The sequence below is a fragment of the Chiloscyllium punctatum genome, chromosome 2 (assembly GCF_047496795.1).
Source record: "Chiloscyllium punctatum isolate Juve2018m chromosome 2, sChiPun1.3, whole genome shotgun sequence".
Classification (NCBI taxonomy): Eukaryota; Metazoa; Chordata; class Chondrichthyes; order Orectolobiformes; family Hemiscylliidae; genus Chiloscyllium; species Chiloscyllium punctatum.
The window spans coordinates 70,150,759-70,170,613 of NC_092740.1; the positions used below are offsets into that span (position 1 = coordinate 70,150,759).

The window sequence follows — 19,855 nt, forward strand, 5'->3', positions numbered from 1 at the left end:
GTGTCTGGATGACTTTTACTTTCTGGTTCTGTCTCACAAGAGTAAGAATTGTCACAGACTGCTAAATACGGTGAAAAACATAAAAACATCAAAAATACGAGTTGTGCAAAGACCTGATGTCAATTTGAAACATCCAGCATGTGTAGTCAAGCACTATGTGATCACATAAGGATCAAAAGCAGAGTTTATAAGGTGCATGCACACTTTCACGATAGCAACAACAACTTGCATTTAAAAAACAGCTTCAAAATAGGATACATTAGCAAGCAAAATTTGAGAGATTGAGATTTATAAGGAGATATTCCGTCAGATGAACAAAAGCTTGGTCAAAGAGATATGTTTTAGGGAGAAAAATAAAGAGAGGTAGAGAAATGAAGAGATTCTGGAGATAGAATTCCAGTGCTTAGGGTTTTGGCAGCTGAAAACCTGGCCACCAATGTTGGAGTCATTAAAATAATGGTGCTCAAGAGGCCAGAATTGGAAAAGTGTAAACGTTTCAGAGGCTTGTGGTGCCAGAGGCAATTATAGAGATAGAAACAACAAGGCTATGAAGGGATTTGAAAACAAAATAGGAATTTTTATAATTGTGGTATTCCTCAACCAGGAGCTGATGTGGGTGAATGAGGACTGGGGTAATTAGTGAATGGGACTTGATGTGAGTTAGGAAAGAAACAGCAGAGATTTGGATAAGTTCAAATTTATGAAAGATATAAAATAGAAATCTGGCCAAGAACAGCTGGATTAGAAATAACGAAGACATGAGTCATGAACTTTTGACATGAATTTTGCAAGACATCTTCATAGCTATGGACAAACAAATTATTTTTTTAATGACCACAGGAAAAACATAGAGGAGCAATATAATAATGCAAATCAGTGTGCAACATTGATTTAAGACCTAAAAAAAGCGTGTTTATAATGGCAAACTTTCAGCTTGTGTTAAAATAAATAAGCCAGCAAATTGGAAATAATGGCAAATGGAATAATGATAACTTGATGATCTATCTTTTTAGCACTAGTACAGCTATCTAGAACAGACATAGAAATACTCAAGAATAACCTTTAATAAAGATCTTAAATTACTGTAAAGCAGTATATCTTTTATTAGGACATAAAATGTATTCATTAATAATAGCTGTTAAAAGAATTAGAAGTTGCACTTCCACTGTTGTCTTTTAACAAATTCTGACAATACCACAGAGAAAATTGGGAAGTAAAAACAGTATTTCCATAGAAGACACTTCTCCCTCACCAGGGGATGTTGTTTCTCTGATGGAGCAATAAATAATTTGGGTACTCGCCGTTATCCTTGAAATTTCCCATTAAGATGGAACTTCAGATAGGATTGACTTTTTGTGAAGTTTTTCCTCTTTCCTCTTTATCATCTCACTAAAATCTTCTGCTTCTATTTTCTGTTTCTCGTGGAGCTGCAGCTCCCGTTCTTTTTCTTTCTTTTTCATTTCTGCTTGCAACTCTTTTCTCCACTGTCAAATGAATAAACACATCAAAAGTGGCAGATATTATTTAAGCATGAAGAAATGCAAATTTAAACAAATTGATAAAGGTAATTTAGTTAATATGAGTATGGACGTTGCTGAATTTGTTTAAACCTTTATGGGCAGATTACATTTGAAAGCATTTTGAGTGATGTGCAGGAACCTGAGGTGAAATTTTGCAGTCTGAATTATGATATACTGTATTATGGAAGCTAAAGCCAATTTATCTGCAGAACTGGAATTGCTAAATGGGAAAAGGAGCTTACATAAGAAATGTGAAACAAAATATAGCAACAGGAAGTCAGACTGATCAGTCAAAAAGTAAGAACAGATGTTTATACACTGTAGATCCACCCATACATACACACTCTGACATCAGCTCTTTCTCTGTTAATAAGACCAGACAGCAAGTGGGTATATGTCACAAATACCTAACATTGAGGTAGAAGAATCACATGACCTGATGCACAAGGCATCACAACCGTCAAGAAGAGGCTTAATGGATCTGCTGAACTTTTTCCATCTGATGCATCTGACTAGTTCATGAATTCTCCATTGTGTTTAATCTTCACGTATTACTCTGAGTCAAAGTGCATTTGTAGGACTAGAGTGGAAGTGTCATACTTCATTAAATTACCCTCTCAAACTTTGTTATGGTAAGGAAGAGTTGCACTAAATGTTCAAGAGATTCTCATGGTGAGTTGTTGTCCATTGGAAAGTCCAGGTATAAATGAACAGTTGAGAGATCATAAAACCTTTCAGTAGAACAAAGAAATGAGCAAAAGGGATTTCATATTGTCTTGGGGAGGTAGAATTTAAACAACTTTGCCCTCAAGGAAGAGATGCATTTCTATTACATACAAACACAAATAAGGAGCAGATATAGGCTATGCGCTCATCAAATCTTTGCCTGATCTGATTGTGGCCCAAACTCTGCTTTCTTGCTACCCCTCTTACCTTTTAATTCCCTTGTTGATCAAGAATCTATCTACCTCTGCTTTAGAAACATTCAATGACTCTTTTTCTAATATTCTCAGGGGAAGAGAATTCCATGGACTGATGGCCTTCAGAGAGAAAAAAAACTCTTCTCATCTCCAAATAAAAAGAGACAGCCTTTATTTTTAAACAGTGTCCCCTAGTTCCAGATTCTCCCATTAGGGGAAACATCTGTTGACAGTCTACCCTGTCAAGTCACCTCAGGAACTTAAGTGTTTTCATGGGCTTGGCATGAAATCTCAATTCCCCCACCCCTCCCATTTCCCACAAGCTTGTTTTTCTGTTGTGAATTTTTATACATTCTGTGTACATCATTATTTTTGCTATTATCCATCTATTATCCATCCATGTCCATATTCACAATTTCAGGCAGCTTTAAGCTTTTACTATATTCCCAGAACACATTTTCTATGGAATAACAACACAGATGGAAAGGGAAGTTGTAAGAAAGATGGGGTTTCCTGAAAGATATTGATAGGTTAAGTAAGTGGATAACAAGTCGGCAAATTAAGTATAATGTGAGAAAATGCGAAGTTGTTCATTTTGAAGTGTAGAAAAAAAGGACAGCTAGTGAGGGTAAGAATAGAAGGATAGAGCAGAAGGATGCTTGAGTGAGGGGCTGGTGCAGGAGAGAAGGGTTCACATTTTTGGATCATTGGAATCACTTCTGGTGTAGAAGTGACCTGTATAATAAGGACAACTACATCTGAATTGGAAGGTGACTAATATATGGCAGGGAGATTTGCTAGAGCTGCTCGGGAGGATTTAAACGAGTAAGGTGAGGGGTGGGACCCAGGGAGATAGTGAGGAAAGAGACCAGTCTGAGACTGGTACAGTTGGTAAAATGAGCAAGTCAAACAGTCAGGGCAGGCAGAAACAAAGCAGAAAATGAGATGGGACTGATAAAGTTGAACTGTATTTATTTCAATGCAAGAGGCCTAACATGGAAGGCAGATGAACTCAGGGCACGGTTAGAAACATGGGACTGGGATATCTTAGCAATTACAGAGTCTTGGCTCAGGGATGGACAGGACTGGCAGCTTAATGTTCCAGGATACAAATGCTATAGAAAAATAGAAAGAGGGGCAACAGAGGAGGGGGAGTTGCATTTTTGGTAAGGGATAACATTATGGCTATACTTCAGGGAGGATATTCCTGGGAATAGATCCAGGGAAGTTATTTGGGTGGAATTGAGAAATAAGAAAGGGATGATCATCTTATTGCGATTGTACTATAGACCCCCCCAATAGTCAGCGAAAAATTGAGAAACCAATTTGGAGGGGAGATGTCAGTTATCTGTAGGAATAATAGATTGGCAATGGTAGGGGATTTTAACTTTCCAAACATAGATTGGGACTGGCATAGTGTCAAGGGCTTGGATGGAGAGGAGTTTGTTACATGTGCACAAGAACATTTTCAGATTCAATAAGTGGATGTACTGACTAAAGAGGGTGAAAACTTGACCTACTTTTGGGAAATAAGGCAGGGCAAGTGACTGAGGTGTCAGTGGGGGAGCACTTTGGGGCCAGTCACCATAATTCTATTAGTTTTAAAATAGTGATGGAAGAGAATAGACAGGATCTAAAATTAAAATTCTAAATTGGGGGAAGGCCAATTCTGATGGTATAAGGCAAGAACAGTGGCTTAGTGGTTAGCACTGCTGCCTCACAGCACCAGGGACCCGGGTTCAATTCTAGCCTCCGGCAGCTCTCTGTGTGGAGTTTGCATATTTTCCCCATGTCTGTATGTGTTTCGTCCGAGTACTGCGGTTTCCTCCCACCGTCCAAGGACGTGCAGGTTAGGTGAATTGGCCATGCAAAATTGCCCACAGTGTTAAGAGATGTGTAGGTTATGTGCATTAGTCAGGGGTAAATGAGAGTAATAGAGTAGGGCATGGAGTCTGGGTGGATTACTCTTCAGAGGGTCGGTGTGGACTTGTTGGGCCAAAATATCCTGTTTCCATACTGTAAGGATTCTATGATTCAAAGTTTCAAAAGTTGATTGGGGGCAGATCTTCACAGGTAAAGGGATAGCTGGAAAATGGGGAGCCTTCAAAAATGAGATAACAAGAGTCCAAAGACAGTATATTCCTGTTAAGGTGAAAGGAAAGGCTGGTAGGTATAGGGAATGCTGGACAGCTACAGAAATTAAGGCTTTGGTTAAAAAAAAACAATGTCAGGTATAGGCAGCAGAAATCGAGGGAATCATTAGAAGAGTATCAAGGCAGTAGGAGTATATTTAAGAGGGAAATTAGGAGGGCAAAAAGGGGACAGGAAATAGTTTTGGCAAATAGGGGTTAAGGAGGATCCAAAAAAGTTTTATAAACACATTAAGGACAAAAGGGTAACTAGCAACGAAACAGGAACCCTCAAAGATCAACAAGGTAGTCTATGTATGGAACTGCAGGAGGTGGGGAGATGCTAAACAATTATTTTGCATCAATATTTACAGTGGAGAAGGACATGGAAGATATGGAATGTGGGGGAATAGAGAAATGTCCATATTACAGAGGAGGAGATGCTGGATTTCTTAAAATGCATAAAGGTGGATAAAGCCCCAGGACCTGATCAGATGTACCCTAGAGCTCTGTGGGAAGCTAGGGAAGTGATTGCTGTGCCCTTTGCTGAGATATTTGTATCATTGATAGCCACAGGTGAGGTATTAGAAGATTGGAGGTTGGCTAATGTGGTGCTAATATTTAAGAAAGGTGGTAAGAAAAAGCCAGGGAACTATAGACCAGTGAGCCTGACATCAGTGGTGGGCAAGTTGTTGGAGAGAATCCTGACAGACAGGATTTACATGTATTTGGAAAGGCAAGGACTGATTAGAGATAGTCAACATGGCTCATCAACTTAATTGAACTTTTGAAGAATTAACAAAGAGGATTGATGAGGGCAGAGCTGTCGACATTGTCTATACGAAATTCTGAAAAAGGGCTGATGCCCGAAACGTCGATTCTCCTGTTCCTTGGATGCTGCCTGACCTGCTGTGCTTTTCCAGCAACACATTTTCAGCAGTATATGAAATTCAGTAAGGTCTTTGATAAGATTCCTCATGGTAGATTGGTCAGCAGGGTTAGATCACATTGAATGCAAGGAGAACTTGCCATTTGATACAGAGCTGGCTCAAAGGTAGAAGACAGAAGGTGGTAGTGGAGGGTTGCTTTTTAGACTGAAGGCCTGTGACCAGTGGTGTGCCACAAGGATCGGTGCTGGGTCCACTACTTTTCATCACTTATATAAATTATTTGAATGTGAGCATAAGAGGAATAGCTAGTAAGTTTGCAGATGACACCAAAATTGGAGGCGTAGTGAACATCGAAGAAGGTTACCTCAGAGTACAACAGGATCTTGATCAGATGGGCCATTGGGCTGGGGAGTGGCAGATGGAGTTTAATTTAGATAAATGTAAGGTGTTTCATTTTGGAAAGGGAAATCAGGGCAGGACTTATACACTTAATGGTAATGTCCTAGGGAGTGTTGCTAAACAAAGAGCATTTGGAGTGCAGGTTCATTGCTCCTTGAAAGTGGAGTCACAGATAGATCGGATAGTGAAGAAGCTGTTTGGTATGCTTTCTTCTACTGGTCAGAGCATTGAGTATAGGGTTTGGGAGGTCATGTTGCTGCTGTATAGGACATTGGATAGGCCACTTTTGGAATATTGTGTGTAATTGTGCTCTCCCTCCTGAAGGAAGGATATTATGAAATGTGAAAGGTTTCATAAAATACTTACAATGATGCTGCCTGGGTTGGAGAGTTTGAGTTATAGGAAGAGACTGAATCGCCTGGTGCTGTTTTCTCCGGAATGTTGGAGGCTGAGGGGTGACCTTGTAGAGGTTTATAAAATCATGAGTGACTTCCATAGGGTAAATAGACAAGGTCTTTTCCCTGGGGTACGCGAGTCCAGAACTAAAGGGCATAGGTTTAAGGTAAGATTTAAAAGGGACCTAAAGGGCAACTTTTTCACACAATGGGTGAGGTGCATGTATGGAATGTGTGCTGACAGAGAAAGTGGTGGAGGCTGGTACATTACAACATTTAAAAGGCATCTGGATAGGTATATGAATCAGAAGGGTTTAGAGGTGGATGGACTAAGTGCTGGCAAATGGGACTAGATTCATTTAGGATCTCTGGTTGGCATTGGCAAGTTGGACCAAAGTGTCTGTTTCTGTGTTGTACATCTCTATGACTCAGTGACAGAATATTATTTAAATGGAGAAAAACTACAGAAAGCTGTAACACAAAAAGACCTGGGAGGTACTTGTGCACACAACACAGAAAACTAGCATGCAGGTATAGCTGCACCAAGAAGATTAATGGAATGTTGACCCTTATTTCAAGGAGATTGGAGTATGAGTAGGGATGTCTTAACATAACTGTATAAGGTGCTGGTGACCACATCTGGAATACTGTGTGCAGTTTTGATCCCCTTATTTAAGAAAATATATCATTTCATTAAAGGCAGTTCAGGGAAGGTTCACTAGGATAATCCCTGGTATGGAGGGATTGTCTTATGAGCAGAGGTTAAAGAGGTTGGGACTACTCATTGGAGTTTAGAAGAATGAGAGATGATCTAATTGAAATATATAGGATTCTTGAGGAGTTTGACAGTAAACGCTGAATAGATGTTTCTCCTCGGAGAGAGTCTAGGACTACAGACATTTTCTCAGCATAAAGGAATTTTAATTTAAGACTGAGATGAGGAGGATTTTCTTCTCTCAGAGAGTTAAGAGTTTTTGGAACTCCTTGCTACAGAGACCAGTGGGGGTACAGTCCTTATGTATATTTAAAACTGAGATAGATTCTTGATCAGTCGAGAAATCATGGGTTACGGGCAAAACACATGAAAATGCATGAATGTCAGATCAGTCATGATCCTGTTGAATAGAGGATCACGCTCAAGATGGCAAATGATCTACTCTTTTTTTTAAATGGTCTTCATGGTCTAATGGAAAATTGGTAGGTCTCTGGATTGAAGCCTATTGACTATGCTTCTGTTCTTGACAGTGTGAGGTCTGTAGGTCCCTTTAAAATGAAAGAACATTTGTCTGTCCAGTTGAAAGAAGCATTCGTTCGGTTGCAGAATCCGATGTGTTTGTACCACTTTTACCTTTATGACACTATCATGGGTCTGTTACCCAGGAAATCATCTTAACTATGTCCAGAATTTGTGGAAATTGGTCTTCCAGTCTCAATGGTGGCTTCTATGAAGTTGTATGCATTACATCTTCAACCTGTGTGAGCAGCTTCTTATTTTCGATATACCAGTAAATCTGTGCTGAAAGCTTTCTTAGCTTGGACACTTTCATTTTCCCTCAGCATTGGTGAAATTAATAGTCATACTATTTGACAGTTGTTTCCTGTTTGGCACAGTCTCTTCATTGATACTGAAGCCTCTTTCTGAGAAAGAAATGAAATGTTTTATTTATCCTTCATTGGATAAACATATGGATTATAAATCATTGCATAAACATATGGATGATAATGGAATACTATAGGTTAGATGAGCTTCGGATTGGTTTCACAGGTTGGTGGCAACAGAGGGCCAAAGGGCCTGTACTGCACTAAAATGTTCTATGTTCTATTTATCTTCCAAGTTACTTTAGCATATGTTTATGAGGGTGTTGTGCTTTGAATTTCATCGGTTCAGGTTTCTTCAGTTAATGTGTAAGTGGGTATGCTGCTCATTGGCTGTCTGATTGTGTTTATTGGAAATCTTGCTGATTCTTGCAATTTTAAATTTCTTCAGCATTGATCCTCGTGACCAGTTGTCTCATTACTAGCTATTCCTTGATAGTGATTTCTCAAATTTAACTAGCTTGATTCCTTCTGCCAAAATATGCATTCATGCTCAAGAATGAGAATTCTTGACTGTGAAGTAAATGTATGTTCTCTACTATCTGACACCCTTTGTACTGCAAAGTTGCTCCCTCTATACCCTTAAATGCTGTTGTTCCTGGATCATGAAGTTGCATTCCTGCATGCCGTAAACTGTTTTTTTTAACCATGGTAACAACATACTGACATTTGTCCTTGTATTGATCTGAAAATTAGTGAACTGAAATTAGTGACATAAATGTACTCTTATTAAAAATGTTTTGTCTGCACAATCTAGTTCCCTTAGAAATATCTTTGGCTTTTCTTATACTGCAAGCTGCACTTTCACATGGACCTCTTGTTGCTCTATAACTACATTCTCTTTTAGCACATTTTCTAAAAGTGACTCATTGTTTTACAGATGAACTGTATTTTTTTCTAAATTAGCAGGGCACTGCTAATGCCTATAAGGTTTCTTTGCTCCATAGCACTGTCAATGATTGTTAGTATCTGGTCTCTGTCTTATTTGGTGTACTGGTTTCTCTTATGTGTCTTGAGGAGCATTGTATTTTAAGAACTGAATAGGCTCTGCTGATCTCCTGTGGGATGATTCATCTCTTTATCTTAGGTTTTATTTGTGCTGGGTCCGCACTCCTGAATCATCCATTATCTGAATTGTTTTCTTGAAAGTAAAGTCTTTTTTTGAATATATAAATCTGTCAAATGCCCATCAGCAATTTCAACAATCTGTCTCTTATGAACTCTTGCTTTGAATCTCCATGGTCACATTTTTCTACTAACCTGTAGAGATAATTCATTAAATGATTTATGGATTTCTATTTGCTGAATTCTATTAAATCTTGTTCTTTCAAGAATTTTATTTGTTGTAAGGTTAAAGTAGTTGTCAAATGCTTTCAGAATTCATTGAAAGAAGATGCAGTTTCCTTTATACATTGGTGAGCTACATCATTAGCTATGTTCCTAAACATATTCAAAAATGTATTTACTTGTTCAGCTTCTGATTTAGAATCTAAGATGGAACAAATCTTGCATCTTAAGAATTGCTTTTTTCCCAAGATATCCAATTCTGTGTTCTATTTGGTCCATTTCTGAAATTAAATCTTCCTGACAATATTACTTCTGTTGTCATGGATTCCTCAGGTGAATCTACTTTTTACTTGCTTCAAAGGCATTTTTTTACTTTGCAGTACAGCAATGCTGATAGTGGTTAATGCTCTCAGAGGAACTTCTGATATTTTTATGGACAACACAACAGATTCCTGCATTTTGCGAATAAAATTGATTATTCTCATCTTTTCATGAGTAAAATGGGTTATGTCCACTTTTTTCACAGTTTCTTTAGATTAATTCCTCAGTTTCCTTGACAGTTTTACTGAATGAATCCCACTGCCTGTGGGTTTAATAACAATACTCATTCTCTTAAGGGCTTTATCAAATGAATATCACTCTCTGCAGCTCTATAAGATGAATTCCTGTCCTTTAATAGCTTTTTCTGTATGATTTTTGCTGTCTGCAGCTCTAAATAATAATGCCTGTTGCTGTCATGGATCTTTCCTGTTGAGTTCCACTTGGTTTAAGTAACAGATCTCCTGTCTTTTTGTGGCCTTAATAGTCTCTTAATTTTCTTCTTCCATCAGATGTCCTCTGCTTAGCTTTACAGATTTCACCTTTATCACTTTAATTGGAGCTTTGCAACATGCCTGTGTTTGTAACCTTGTTTTAAAGTGCTTCTATAGCTTCCGATTTTCTTTAATGCAATTGTACTTCATGGTGAACATTCACTACGATGGTCATGCTCTATCTGATCTACATGTGTACCCTGCTTATTTCTTGTTTTCCCAGCCTGTAAACTGTGTCATTTTCTTAAAGTTTTACCCTTATCCATCAGGGATTTTAACTTTACTCACAGAGCCACTGATGTTTGCTCTCCATGTGAACCTTGATGTGGTATCATTCCTACAGTCACTGGCACTTGACGTAACTGCCTTGTTGTGACGAGAGCTCCAGTGTCATTGAATTCCTCATTCAGTCTGGCTGTTGTGGCTCTCTTATATCTGAAATTCTTTTTGGGCACTGACTGTGCATTCTGTCCTGTTGAATCTTGTTACGGGCTGTGAATGTTCTGACCTTACAGTTGCTGACTGCATGGGAAGATTTCTTAAAGCTGTGTCTGAAGAGATCTTCAGATCTCCAATGCTATCAGCATTGTAGGAGGCAGTTAAATGGAGTCTGTACCACTTGCTACCATGTTGTAAGATGAATCACATTGTGGGAGCTATGAGGTAGATTCACTACCATCATCCACTTTCCTGATGGGGATCTACAGCTTGGTCCAGGCTGGAGAGGAGAATCACTTGGTAGCCTGGTGAGAAGAGGCTCCAGTCTTAAACAAGATGTAGTCTGCTGCATGGTAGCATGTTACATGGATATTATTACAAAGATTATGAGGAAGACCTAGATGGTAGATCTTACTCCCTTAAAACATAAGTTGTTCTCCCACCATACAATATCATTGTGTGTGATATTTAAAGTATTCCTCAGCAATAACTTTTTCAGACCCTTATATCCTCATCCAACAAAGGTCACCTTTCATTCTTCTACCCCAATGAATACAGGTTCAGCCTTTTCAACCTTTCCTCATAAGGTATCTCAGGATGAAACTCAGAGAGCTTGGGGACAAAGCGGAAAACTAAGCCACTATGTTTTATTTCCAAAATATGCAAAGTGTTTTTAAAGAAATTTTAGTAACAGAAGATCTCTCAAGCTGAACAACATACCAGCCAGTATTGAATTTAGACTAAAAGTGTACTGACTAATAGCTACACTTGCGCAGGGCTTGCAAAATACCCAGTCCATCCTACTTTGGATAATATCAAAAAGATTTTGATAGTAGCCTTACTGACTCACTTGAATCCTGGCGCTATCCCTTTAGCAAAGACATTCCTGTAGAGTCAAAAATGCTGCACCTGTTCAATGGGTTCTGGCTGAAAACACAAGACAAATGCCAAAGAACAGCATGTCATGTTCAATGAAGGCATTTCAAGCGCTGTTGGAGTCTATCTTTTAATGAAAATTTAACTGAATTTGGAACAATATTTGAAGTCAGCGATGCCAGGAGACTTCCAAATCTTTTGTTTCCCCCCCAGAAAAGACAGTCTCAGAATGTCAACAGCATAATAAAATAAAACAGAAAGTAACTATGAGCATGGCAAAAAAAGGTCAGTTCACTATCATCAAAGTTAAAATTAATTGAAACCTCTGAAGTAATCATATGAAAGGAAAAGTATAGAATCATACAATCCTTACAGTGTGGAAACAGGCCATTCAACCCAACAAGCCCACACTGACCCTTTGAAGAGCATCCCACCCAGACCCATCCCCCTACCCTATCTCTGTAGTCCTGCATTTCCCATAGCTAAGGCAGCTAACCTACACATCCTTGGAAACTGTAGGGTAATTTAGCATTGCCAATCCACCTAACATCGAACACAATCTTTGGACTGTGGCAGGAAACCAGAGTACAAACAAACATAAGAACTAGGAGCAGGAGTAGGCCATCTGGTCCTTCGAGCCTGCTCTGCCATTCAATAAGATCATGGCTGATCTTATCATGGCCTGAGCTCCACTTATCTGCCCTCTAACTGTAAACCTTAATTCCTTTATTGTTCAAAGAAAATCTGTCTTAGCTTTAAAAACATTTACTGAAGTAGCATATTACTTCACTGAGCAGGGAATCCCATCGATTTACAACCCCCTGAGTGAAGAAGTTCTTTTTCAAAACAGTCCTAAATCTGCTTCCCTTAATTTTGAGGCTATGCCCTGTTGTCCTAGTTGAAACACCTTCTCTACTTCTATCTTATCTGTGCATTTCATAATGTTATATGTTTCTATAAGATTCCCCCTCATTCTTCTAAATTCCAATGAATATAACCCCAGTCTACTCAGTCTCCCTCAGAAGCCACCCCCTCAACTCTGGAATCAACCCAGTGAACTTCCTCTGCACCCCCTTCTCCACCTTTTCCCAAATATGGAGACCAAAACTGCACGCAGTACTCCGGGTGTAGCCTCACCAGCACCCTGTACAGCTGCAACAGCTCCCTGCTTTTAACCTCAATCCCTTTAGCAATGAAGGACAAAATTCCATCTGACTTCCTAATTACCTGTTGTACCTGCAGACCAACCTTCTGTGATTCATGCACAAGGACACCCAGGCCCCATTGCATAGTAGCATGCTGCAACTTTTTATTATTCAAGTACCAGTCCTTTTTACTGTTACTCCTACCAAAAGGATGACTTCACATTTATTAACATTGTATTCAATCTGCCAGACCTTTGCCTACTCACTTAAAGTATCTATCTTCCTGCGCAAGATTTCACAGTCCTCTGCACACTTTGCTCTTCCACTCATCTTAGTGTCATCTGCAACCTCTGACACACTACACATGGGGGTCCTTATCATTTGTGTAAACTGTGAATGATTGTGGTCTCAACACTGATCCCTGAGGCACACCACTAGTCATTGATTGCCAACCAAAATAGCACTCATTTATCTCCTCCCTTTGCTTACTGTTAGTCAACAAATCCTCTATCAATGCTAATACTTTCCCCCTAATACCATGCATCTTTATATTAAGCCTCTTATGTGGCACCTTGATGAAGGCCTTTTGGAAATGTAAGCACACCACATCTACTGGGTCCCCGTTGTCCACTGTGCTCATAATGTCTTCACAGAATTGCAAAAGATTAGTTAAGCATGACCTGCCCTTCATGAAGCCATGCTGCATCTGCACAATGGGACAATTTCTATCTAGATGCCTTGCAATTTCTTCCTTGATAATAGACTCAAACATCTTCCCCACTACAGTAGTTAAGCTAACTGGATAATTCCCCATCTTTTGTCTACTGCCCTTTTACCGGGCAGCATGGTGGCTCAGGTTTAGCACTGCTGCCTCACAGCACTAGGGACCCAGGTTTGATTCCAGCCTCGGGCAACTGGCTGTGTGGAGTTTGCATATTCTCCCAGTGTCTGTGTGGGTTTCCTCCCGGTGCTCCGGTTTCCTCCCACAGTCCAAAGATGTGCAGGTTAGGTGAACTGGCCAATCAAAATTGCCCATAGTTTTCAGGGATATGTAGGTTAGATGCATTATTCAGGGAAATGTAAAGTAATAGGATAGGGTAATGGGTCTGGGTGGGATACTCTTCGGAGGGTTGGTGTGGATTTGTTGGGCCAAATGGCCTGTTTCCACACTGTAGAGGTTCTATTTCTAATTCTAAACAATGGCGTCACATTTGCTGTTTTCCAATCTGCTGGAACTGCCCCAGAGTCCAGCGAGTTTTGGAAAATTACCACAAGTGCACTTGCTATTTCTCTCTTCATCTCTTTTAGTACCATGAGATGCATTCCATCAGGGCCAGGAGACTTGTCTATCCTTAGCTCCATTAGCTTGTCCAACATTACCTCTTCCATGATAATGATTGTTTTCAGGTTCTCACCTACCATCGTCTCCTTGTCAATTACTGGCATGTTATTCAAGTCCTCCACTGTGAAGATACGTCACAAAAAACAAATTCAATGCCTTGGTCATTTCATTATATCCCATGACTAAATGCCCCTTCTCATCCTCTGAAGAACCAATGTTTACTTTAGCCACTCTTTTTCGTTTTATATATTTATAGAAACTTTTGCTATTTATCTTTATATTCTGAGCTAGTTTTTTCTCATGTTCTATCTTACTTTTCTTATAGCCTTTTTTGTGGCTCTCTGTTCACCTTTAAAGCTTTCCCAATCTTCTAGTTTTCTGCTGAGTTTGGCCACTTTGTATGCCTTCTCTTTCAATTTAATAGCCTCCCTTATTTCCTTAGAGACCCATGGCAGATTACCTCTTTTCTTACAGTCCTTCCTTTTCACTGGAATATATTTATGCTGAGCAATTTGAAAAATTGCTTTGAAAGTCCTCCACTGCCTGTCAACTGTCCCATCGTGAAGTATTAGTTTCCAGTTTACCTTAGCCAACTCCTTTCTCAAGCTATTGTAGTCTCCCTTGTTTAAGCACAGTATCTTCACACTCTCCATCTGTATTCTAAATTCAACCATACTGTGATCGCTCCTTCCAAAAGGATTCCTAACTATGAGGTCATTATGTATTCCTGTCTCATTACACAGGACAAGATCTAGGATAGCTTGCTCCCTCATCAGTGCCATTACATAATCTTCAAGAAAACTAGCATGGGTACACCCAACAACCTCCTCCCCAACACTACCCTGTCCAAACTGGTCCCACTGATTGACATGTAGATTAAAATCCCCCATGATAATTGCCATACCATTTTTACAGGCATTGGTTATTTCTTTGTTTCTTGCCCGCCCCCGTGTGATGTTATTATTTGCTGTCCTGTAGACTACACCTATCTGACTTTTTTTCTTAGAATTTCTAATTTTCACCCAAATGGATTCAACCTTATTGTCCTTAGAACCTCTATCAACTCTCAGCACCTCCTTGATGTTGTCCTTGAATAGTGGGTGGCACAGTGGTCAGCACTACTGTCTCACAGTGCCAGAGACCGGTTCAATTCCCGCCTCAGGCAACCGTCTGTGTGGAGTTTGCATATTCTCCCTGTGTCTGCGTGGATTTCCTCCAGGTGCTCCGGTTTCCATCCATAGTCCAAAAATGTGCAGGTTAGGTGAATTGGCCATGCTAAATTGCCCGTAGTTTTAGGTGAAGGGGTAAATGGTCTGGGTGGGTTGCTCTTCAGAGGGTCGGTGTGGACTTGTTGGGCCAAAGGGCCTGTTTCCATATTGTAAGTAATCTAATCTAATCTAATCTAATCTAGTCTAATCACCACCTCCGTTACCTTCCTGTCTGTTCTTTCAAATAGTCGGATATCCCTGGATATTTAACTCCCAGTTGAGACCATCCTGTAACCGTGTCTCTGGAGGAAACCCACATAGACACGGGAGAACTTGCAAACTCGATACAGACAGTTGTCCAAGGGTGGATTCAAACCTGGGTCCCTAGCACTGTGATGTAGCAGTGCTAACTCTAAACATGAGTTATAATCCAAAGTTAAGGATTATAAAACATGTTAAAGGAATATTATTGGGCTTTGTGTGTGGGAACTCATTTCTCATGAACTTGATTGAGTTTTTTGAACAAGTATCAAAGAGGATTGATGAAGGCAGAGTGGTAGACACGATCTATATGGACTTCAGTAAGGCGTTCAACAAAGTTCCTCATGGAAGAGTGGTTAGCAAGGTTTGATCTCATGGAATACAGGGAGAACAGCCATTTGGATACAGAACTGGCTCAAAGTAGATGACAGAGGATGGTGGTGGAGAGTTATTTTTCAGACTGGAGGCCTGTGACCAGCGGTGTGCTACAATCTGGGTCCATTGCTTTTTGTCATTGATATAAATGATTTGGATCTGAACATAGGAGGTATAGTCAGTAAGTTTTCAGATGACACCAAAATTGGAGTGTAGAGGACAGCAAAGAAGGATACCTCAGTGTACAACGGGATCTTAATCAGATGGGCCAACGGGCTGAGGAGTGGCAGATGGAGTTTAACTTAGATAAATGTGAGGTACTGCATTTTGGAAAAGCAAATCTTAGCAGGACTTATACACTTAATGGTAAGGTCCTAGGGAGTGTTGCTGAACAAAGAGACTTTGGAGTGCAGGTTCATAGTTCCTTGAAAATAGAGTTGTAGGTAGATAGGATAGTGATGAAGGCATTTGGTATGCTTTCCTTTATTGGTCAGAGTATTGAGTACAGGAGTTGAGAAGTCACATTGCAGCTGTACAGGACATTACTTAGGCTGCTTTTGGAATATTGCGTGCAATTCTAGTCTTCTTCCTATCAGAAGGATGCTGTGAAACTTGAAAGGGTTCAGAAAAGATTTACAAGGATGTTGCCGGGTTGGACGATTTGAGCTACAGGGAGAGGCTGAATAGGCTGGCATTGTTTTCCCTGGAGTGTCAGAGACTGAGGGGTGAACTTATAGAGATTTATAAAATCATGAAGGGCATGGATAGGATAAATAGACAAAGTCCTTTCTGTGGGGTGGGGGAGTCCATCACAAGAGGACAAAGGTTTAGGGTGAGCAGGGAAAGATATAAAAGATACCTAAAGGGCAACGTTTTCACACAGAGGGTGGTGCGTACATAGAATGAGCTGCCAGAGGATGTGGTAGAGGCTAGTACAATTACAGCATTTAAAAGGTATCTGGATGGGTATATGAAAAGGAAGGGTTTAGAGGGATATGGGCCAGATTCTGGCAAATGGGACTGGATTAGGTTAGGATATCTGGTTGGCATGGATGGGTTGGACCACAGGGTCTGCTTCTATGCTGTGCATGTCTATGACTCTATGACTCTATAACTTATCTATTTAGCTTTGCTGGTTCATATCTGCAGCTTTTAGAACATGTACGTGTTGAGAAAAAAGTAAGTTGTTGGTTAGCTGTAAGTAAAATATATATTATTAAAAATGTACATTACTAAAACCCCACACATTACAGAGAAATGCATTAACATCTCTGAATAAGTTGATCAGAAAAGGTTTTTTTTAAAATGACACTTGCAAATACTTCAGAAGAATGGCTATATATCATAGTTCACTTGTGATATTTGGAAGATACCTTTTTAAAAATAACATCAAATGCAATATTAAATATTTATTTTACTGAGAGGTTACATGTCCTTTTGAAATTATGAATAATAGAACTCCAGCTTTCTTCAACAAAATGATCGAACATTGGGACAAGAATTAACTGATCAAAGAGCATCAGTATGGATTTATGTGGGCAAGTCATTTCTTATTAATCTCATTCAATTTTATAAGGAAATTATTACAAGCACGAGTAAGAAATTGGTTGCTGTCTAAATGGACTTCCAAAAGCTACGTCACAAGAAGAATAAATGAGAGTCTGGAATTGGAAACTTGGAGAAAATGATATGGATTTATGTTTGGTTAGGGGGCAGGTCAGGGACTTGGTTGTCTGTGTATTGTGTGTTGGTACAGGTGCCTTCAGGGATGATTAACTCTCTTCCCCCACCAGTCAGAAAGACCACCAGATCTTTCTAGGTGATACTGCAAGAGACAACTATTTCACAGCAAAGATAAATTGGGGATTCTCCCCTGTAATTAAACCATTCAAATCTTCTAATTTTGTTTAAATCCTCACAAACTCAGTCTCTTCAACCTAAATGTAAATTGTCACTTGTGTATTGCGTGGACAGCTATGAGACCAACATCTTTTTGCTTAAGTCGCAGGTCTAACTGTCCCTATCTTTCGCTCAGGTGGTGGAAATATAGGCTGAATATCTATTCCTCCTCCTGTTACTTTCATTCTTAATTCCTTAATTTTACCCTAAACAATAGGTAAAGTCCCAAAATATAACATCTTACAAAATTCATTATTGTAATGAATGAATGAAGGTGTCAGCAGCATACAGTTATGGCAAGGGCAGTGTTGGTACTGTTAGGGAAGTTGAAATCAGTAGCATTCATGACAGTGTAGGTATGTGCTTTGAAGGGATCAAACACAGGACCAAGGTTGACAATTGTCTGGTTGAGCCACAGATAGTTTTTACAGAGACGGATGGAATCAATGACTAGGGAACACAGACAATGACTGATGACTTTCCAAATTTCACTAGGAGGAATTTTCTGCTTATCTAGTGCTGGCTCTTGGATATAAGATCAGAAAATGCTGGAAATGCTCAGCAGATCTGGCAGCGTCTATGCAGAGAGAAAAAGGGATAATGTTTTAGGTCAATGACCATTTGTCAGATCATGTGGATCATGTCAATAGATCATCAACCTGTAATATTAATTTTGCTCCTCTCTCCACAGATATTCCTGATGAAGGGCTTTTGCCTGAAACATCGATTTTCTCGCTCCTCGAATGCTGCCTGACCTGCTGTGCTTTTCTAGCACCACTCTAATCTAGACACAGATACTGTCAGACCTACCAAGTATTTCCAGCATTTTCTTATTCTATTTCAGATTTCCATCATCCAAGTGTTTTGCTTTTGTGCAGCATGTCAGACGAGCATCCTGGTAACTTAGAATGAAATGATTTAAATGAGGTTGAGAGAACTGGTACTGAGACAGAAGTGGATGTTGCCATATGAAACCTGAAGTATTTTTGGATTACGTTGCCAAGGTTAGCTGAGAAATAGGAGGAGAGTAAGAATTTTGGGGAATCCAAGAGGTTATGGTGCAGAAATGGACCCCATGTTGTCAGTGCCATCAGCAAACTATTGCACAGCAAGTAATTCCCTTGTTATTATTAAATCATATTGGGACAGGCACATACAGTCCCACCAAACTGGACAATGGAGGAAAGACAACTGAGGAGGGCAGTGAAGTCAACTGAGTCACACACTGCAGACAGGTTAAACTTGACAAAATAACTGTTAATTACATGGAAAGAGAGAAATCTGGAACACATTCCTCAAAAGAGTTGCGGATTGTGAGTCAATTTAAGTTTCAATGTTGAAAGATTATTGTTAGTCAAGAATGTCAAAGAAAATAATTGAAAGCATCATGAATTTTTCATGAGTATAAATATTGCAATATAAATGTACTTTCATCAATTTATTGTTCTCAATTGTTGATTGATGGCATGGTACAATATTTCCTTAGTAACCTTGGAGCATTTCATTCCAAGATCTGTGTAAATCATTTGCTGATGTTGTAATCATTCAGGTACAAACATTTTGGTCTTCTTACAAAGAATAACATTGCAGCAATTAGCACAGCACTGTGTTGGTCCAACAAATGACATTTTTAAAAACTGAACTGATAAGATTCAATTAAAATATGCAGCTTCTTAGAAGCAAAATGAATACCAATGTAACTTATAATTACCCTCAATGAGTTTTACTGGCAAAGTAAATTACCTGATCTTCCACTATTCTCCGCAGATTGAAATTTGTTCGAGTGTTAAAATCAGGCAATAATTCATAATCTTGTGCTAATGTTATTTCTTGTCTGAAATAAAATACGATATGCATAATTAGGTCAACTTAATCTCAAAAGGAATCGAGAAGAATCAAAGAGTATATTATATTCAGCACTATAAGGTGAGGGGGAAATCTTGTTTTTACTGTGAGCATTGCCTAAGGAAATGGCATTTAACTAAATCTACAAACATTTACAAAACAGAGAAGGGTTGATCTGATTTCCACCATCATGTTGCAACATGTTATTGTGTTTTATGTGTCACTTTAGGATTGAATTCCCTGCAAGTAGCTGCTACCAAGTTAAACTGCTCACTCTGATTCATTCTTTGCACTATTAAAAAGCTTCATTTGAAATAAAAATAGCCCAGAAATATATAAGTGAGTACTGTGCATGGTGATTCAGGAAATACATTGCATTTTACGTAACTTTAAACAATTAAGGTTTAGTTGCATTTAATACTAGTTTACACATTTAAATGCACTCAACCCAGTTATATGAGACAAGTACAAATTTAGAATGCTACAATGGAAATTATAAAGTATCTTAAACTAGTCAC

The 19,855-nt window shown here is 39.2% G+C and overlaps 1 protein-coding gene across 1 annotated transcript in view; it reads right to left on the bottom strand.

Annotated features, from left to right (window-relative positions):
* Positions 1 to 732: 732 nt before the first annotated feature.
* Positions 733 to 19,855, bottom strand: part of tmem232 (transmembrane protein 232) — a 132,857-nt gene continuing 113,734 nt past the window's right edge. Inside the window, exons 14-15 of the mRNA XM_072583646.1 lie at positions 19,236 to 19,326; positions 733 to 1,484 (exon numbers count right to left, since the gene is read on the bottom strand). Of these exons, the coding sequence (XP_072439747.1) occupies positions 1,323 to 1,484; positions 19,236 to 19,326 (253 nt within the window). The 3' untranslated portion in view covers positions 733 to 1,322. The remainder of the gene's footprint in view (positions 1,485 to 19,235; positions 19,327 to 19,855) is intronic.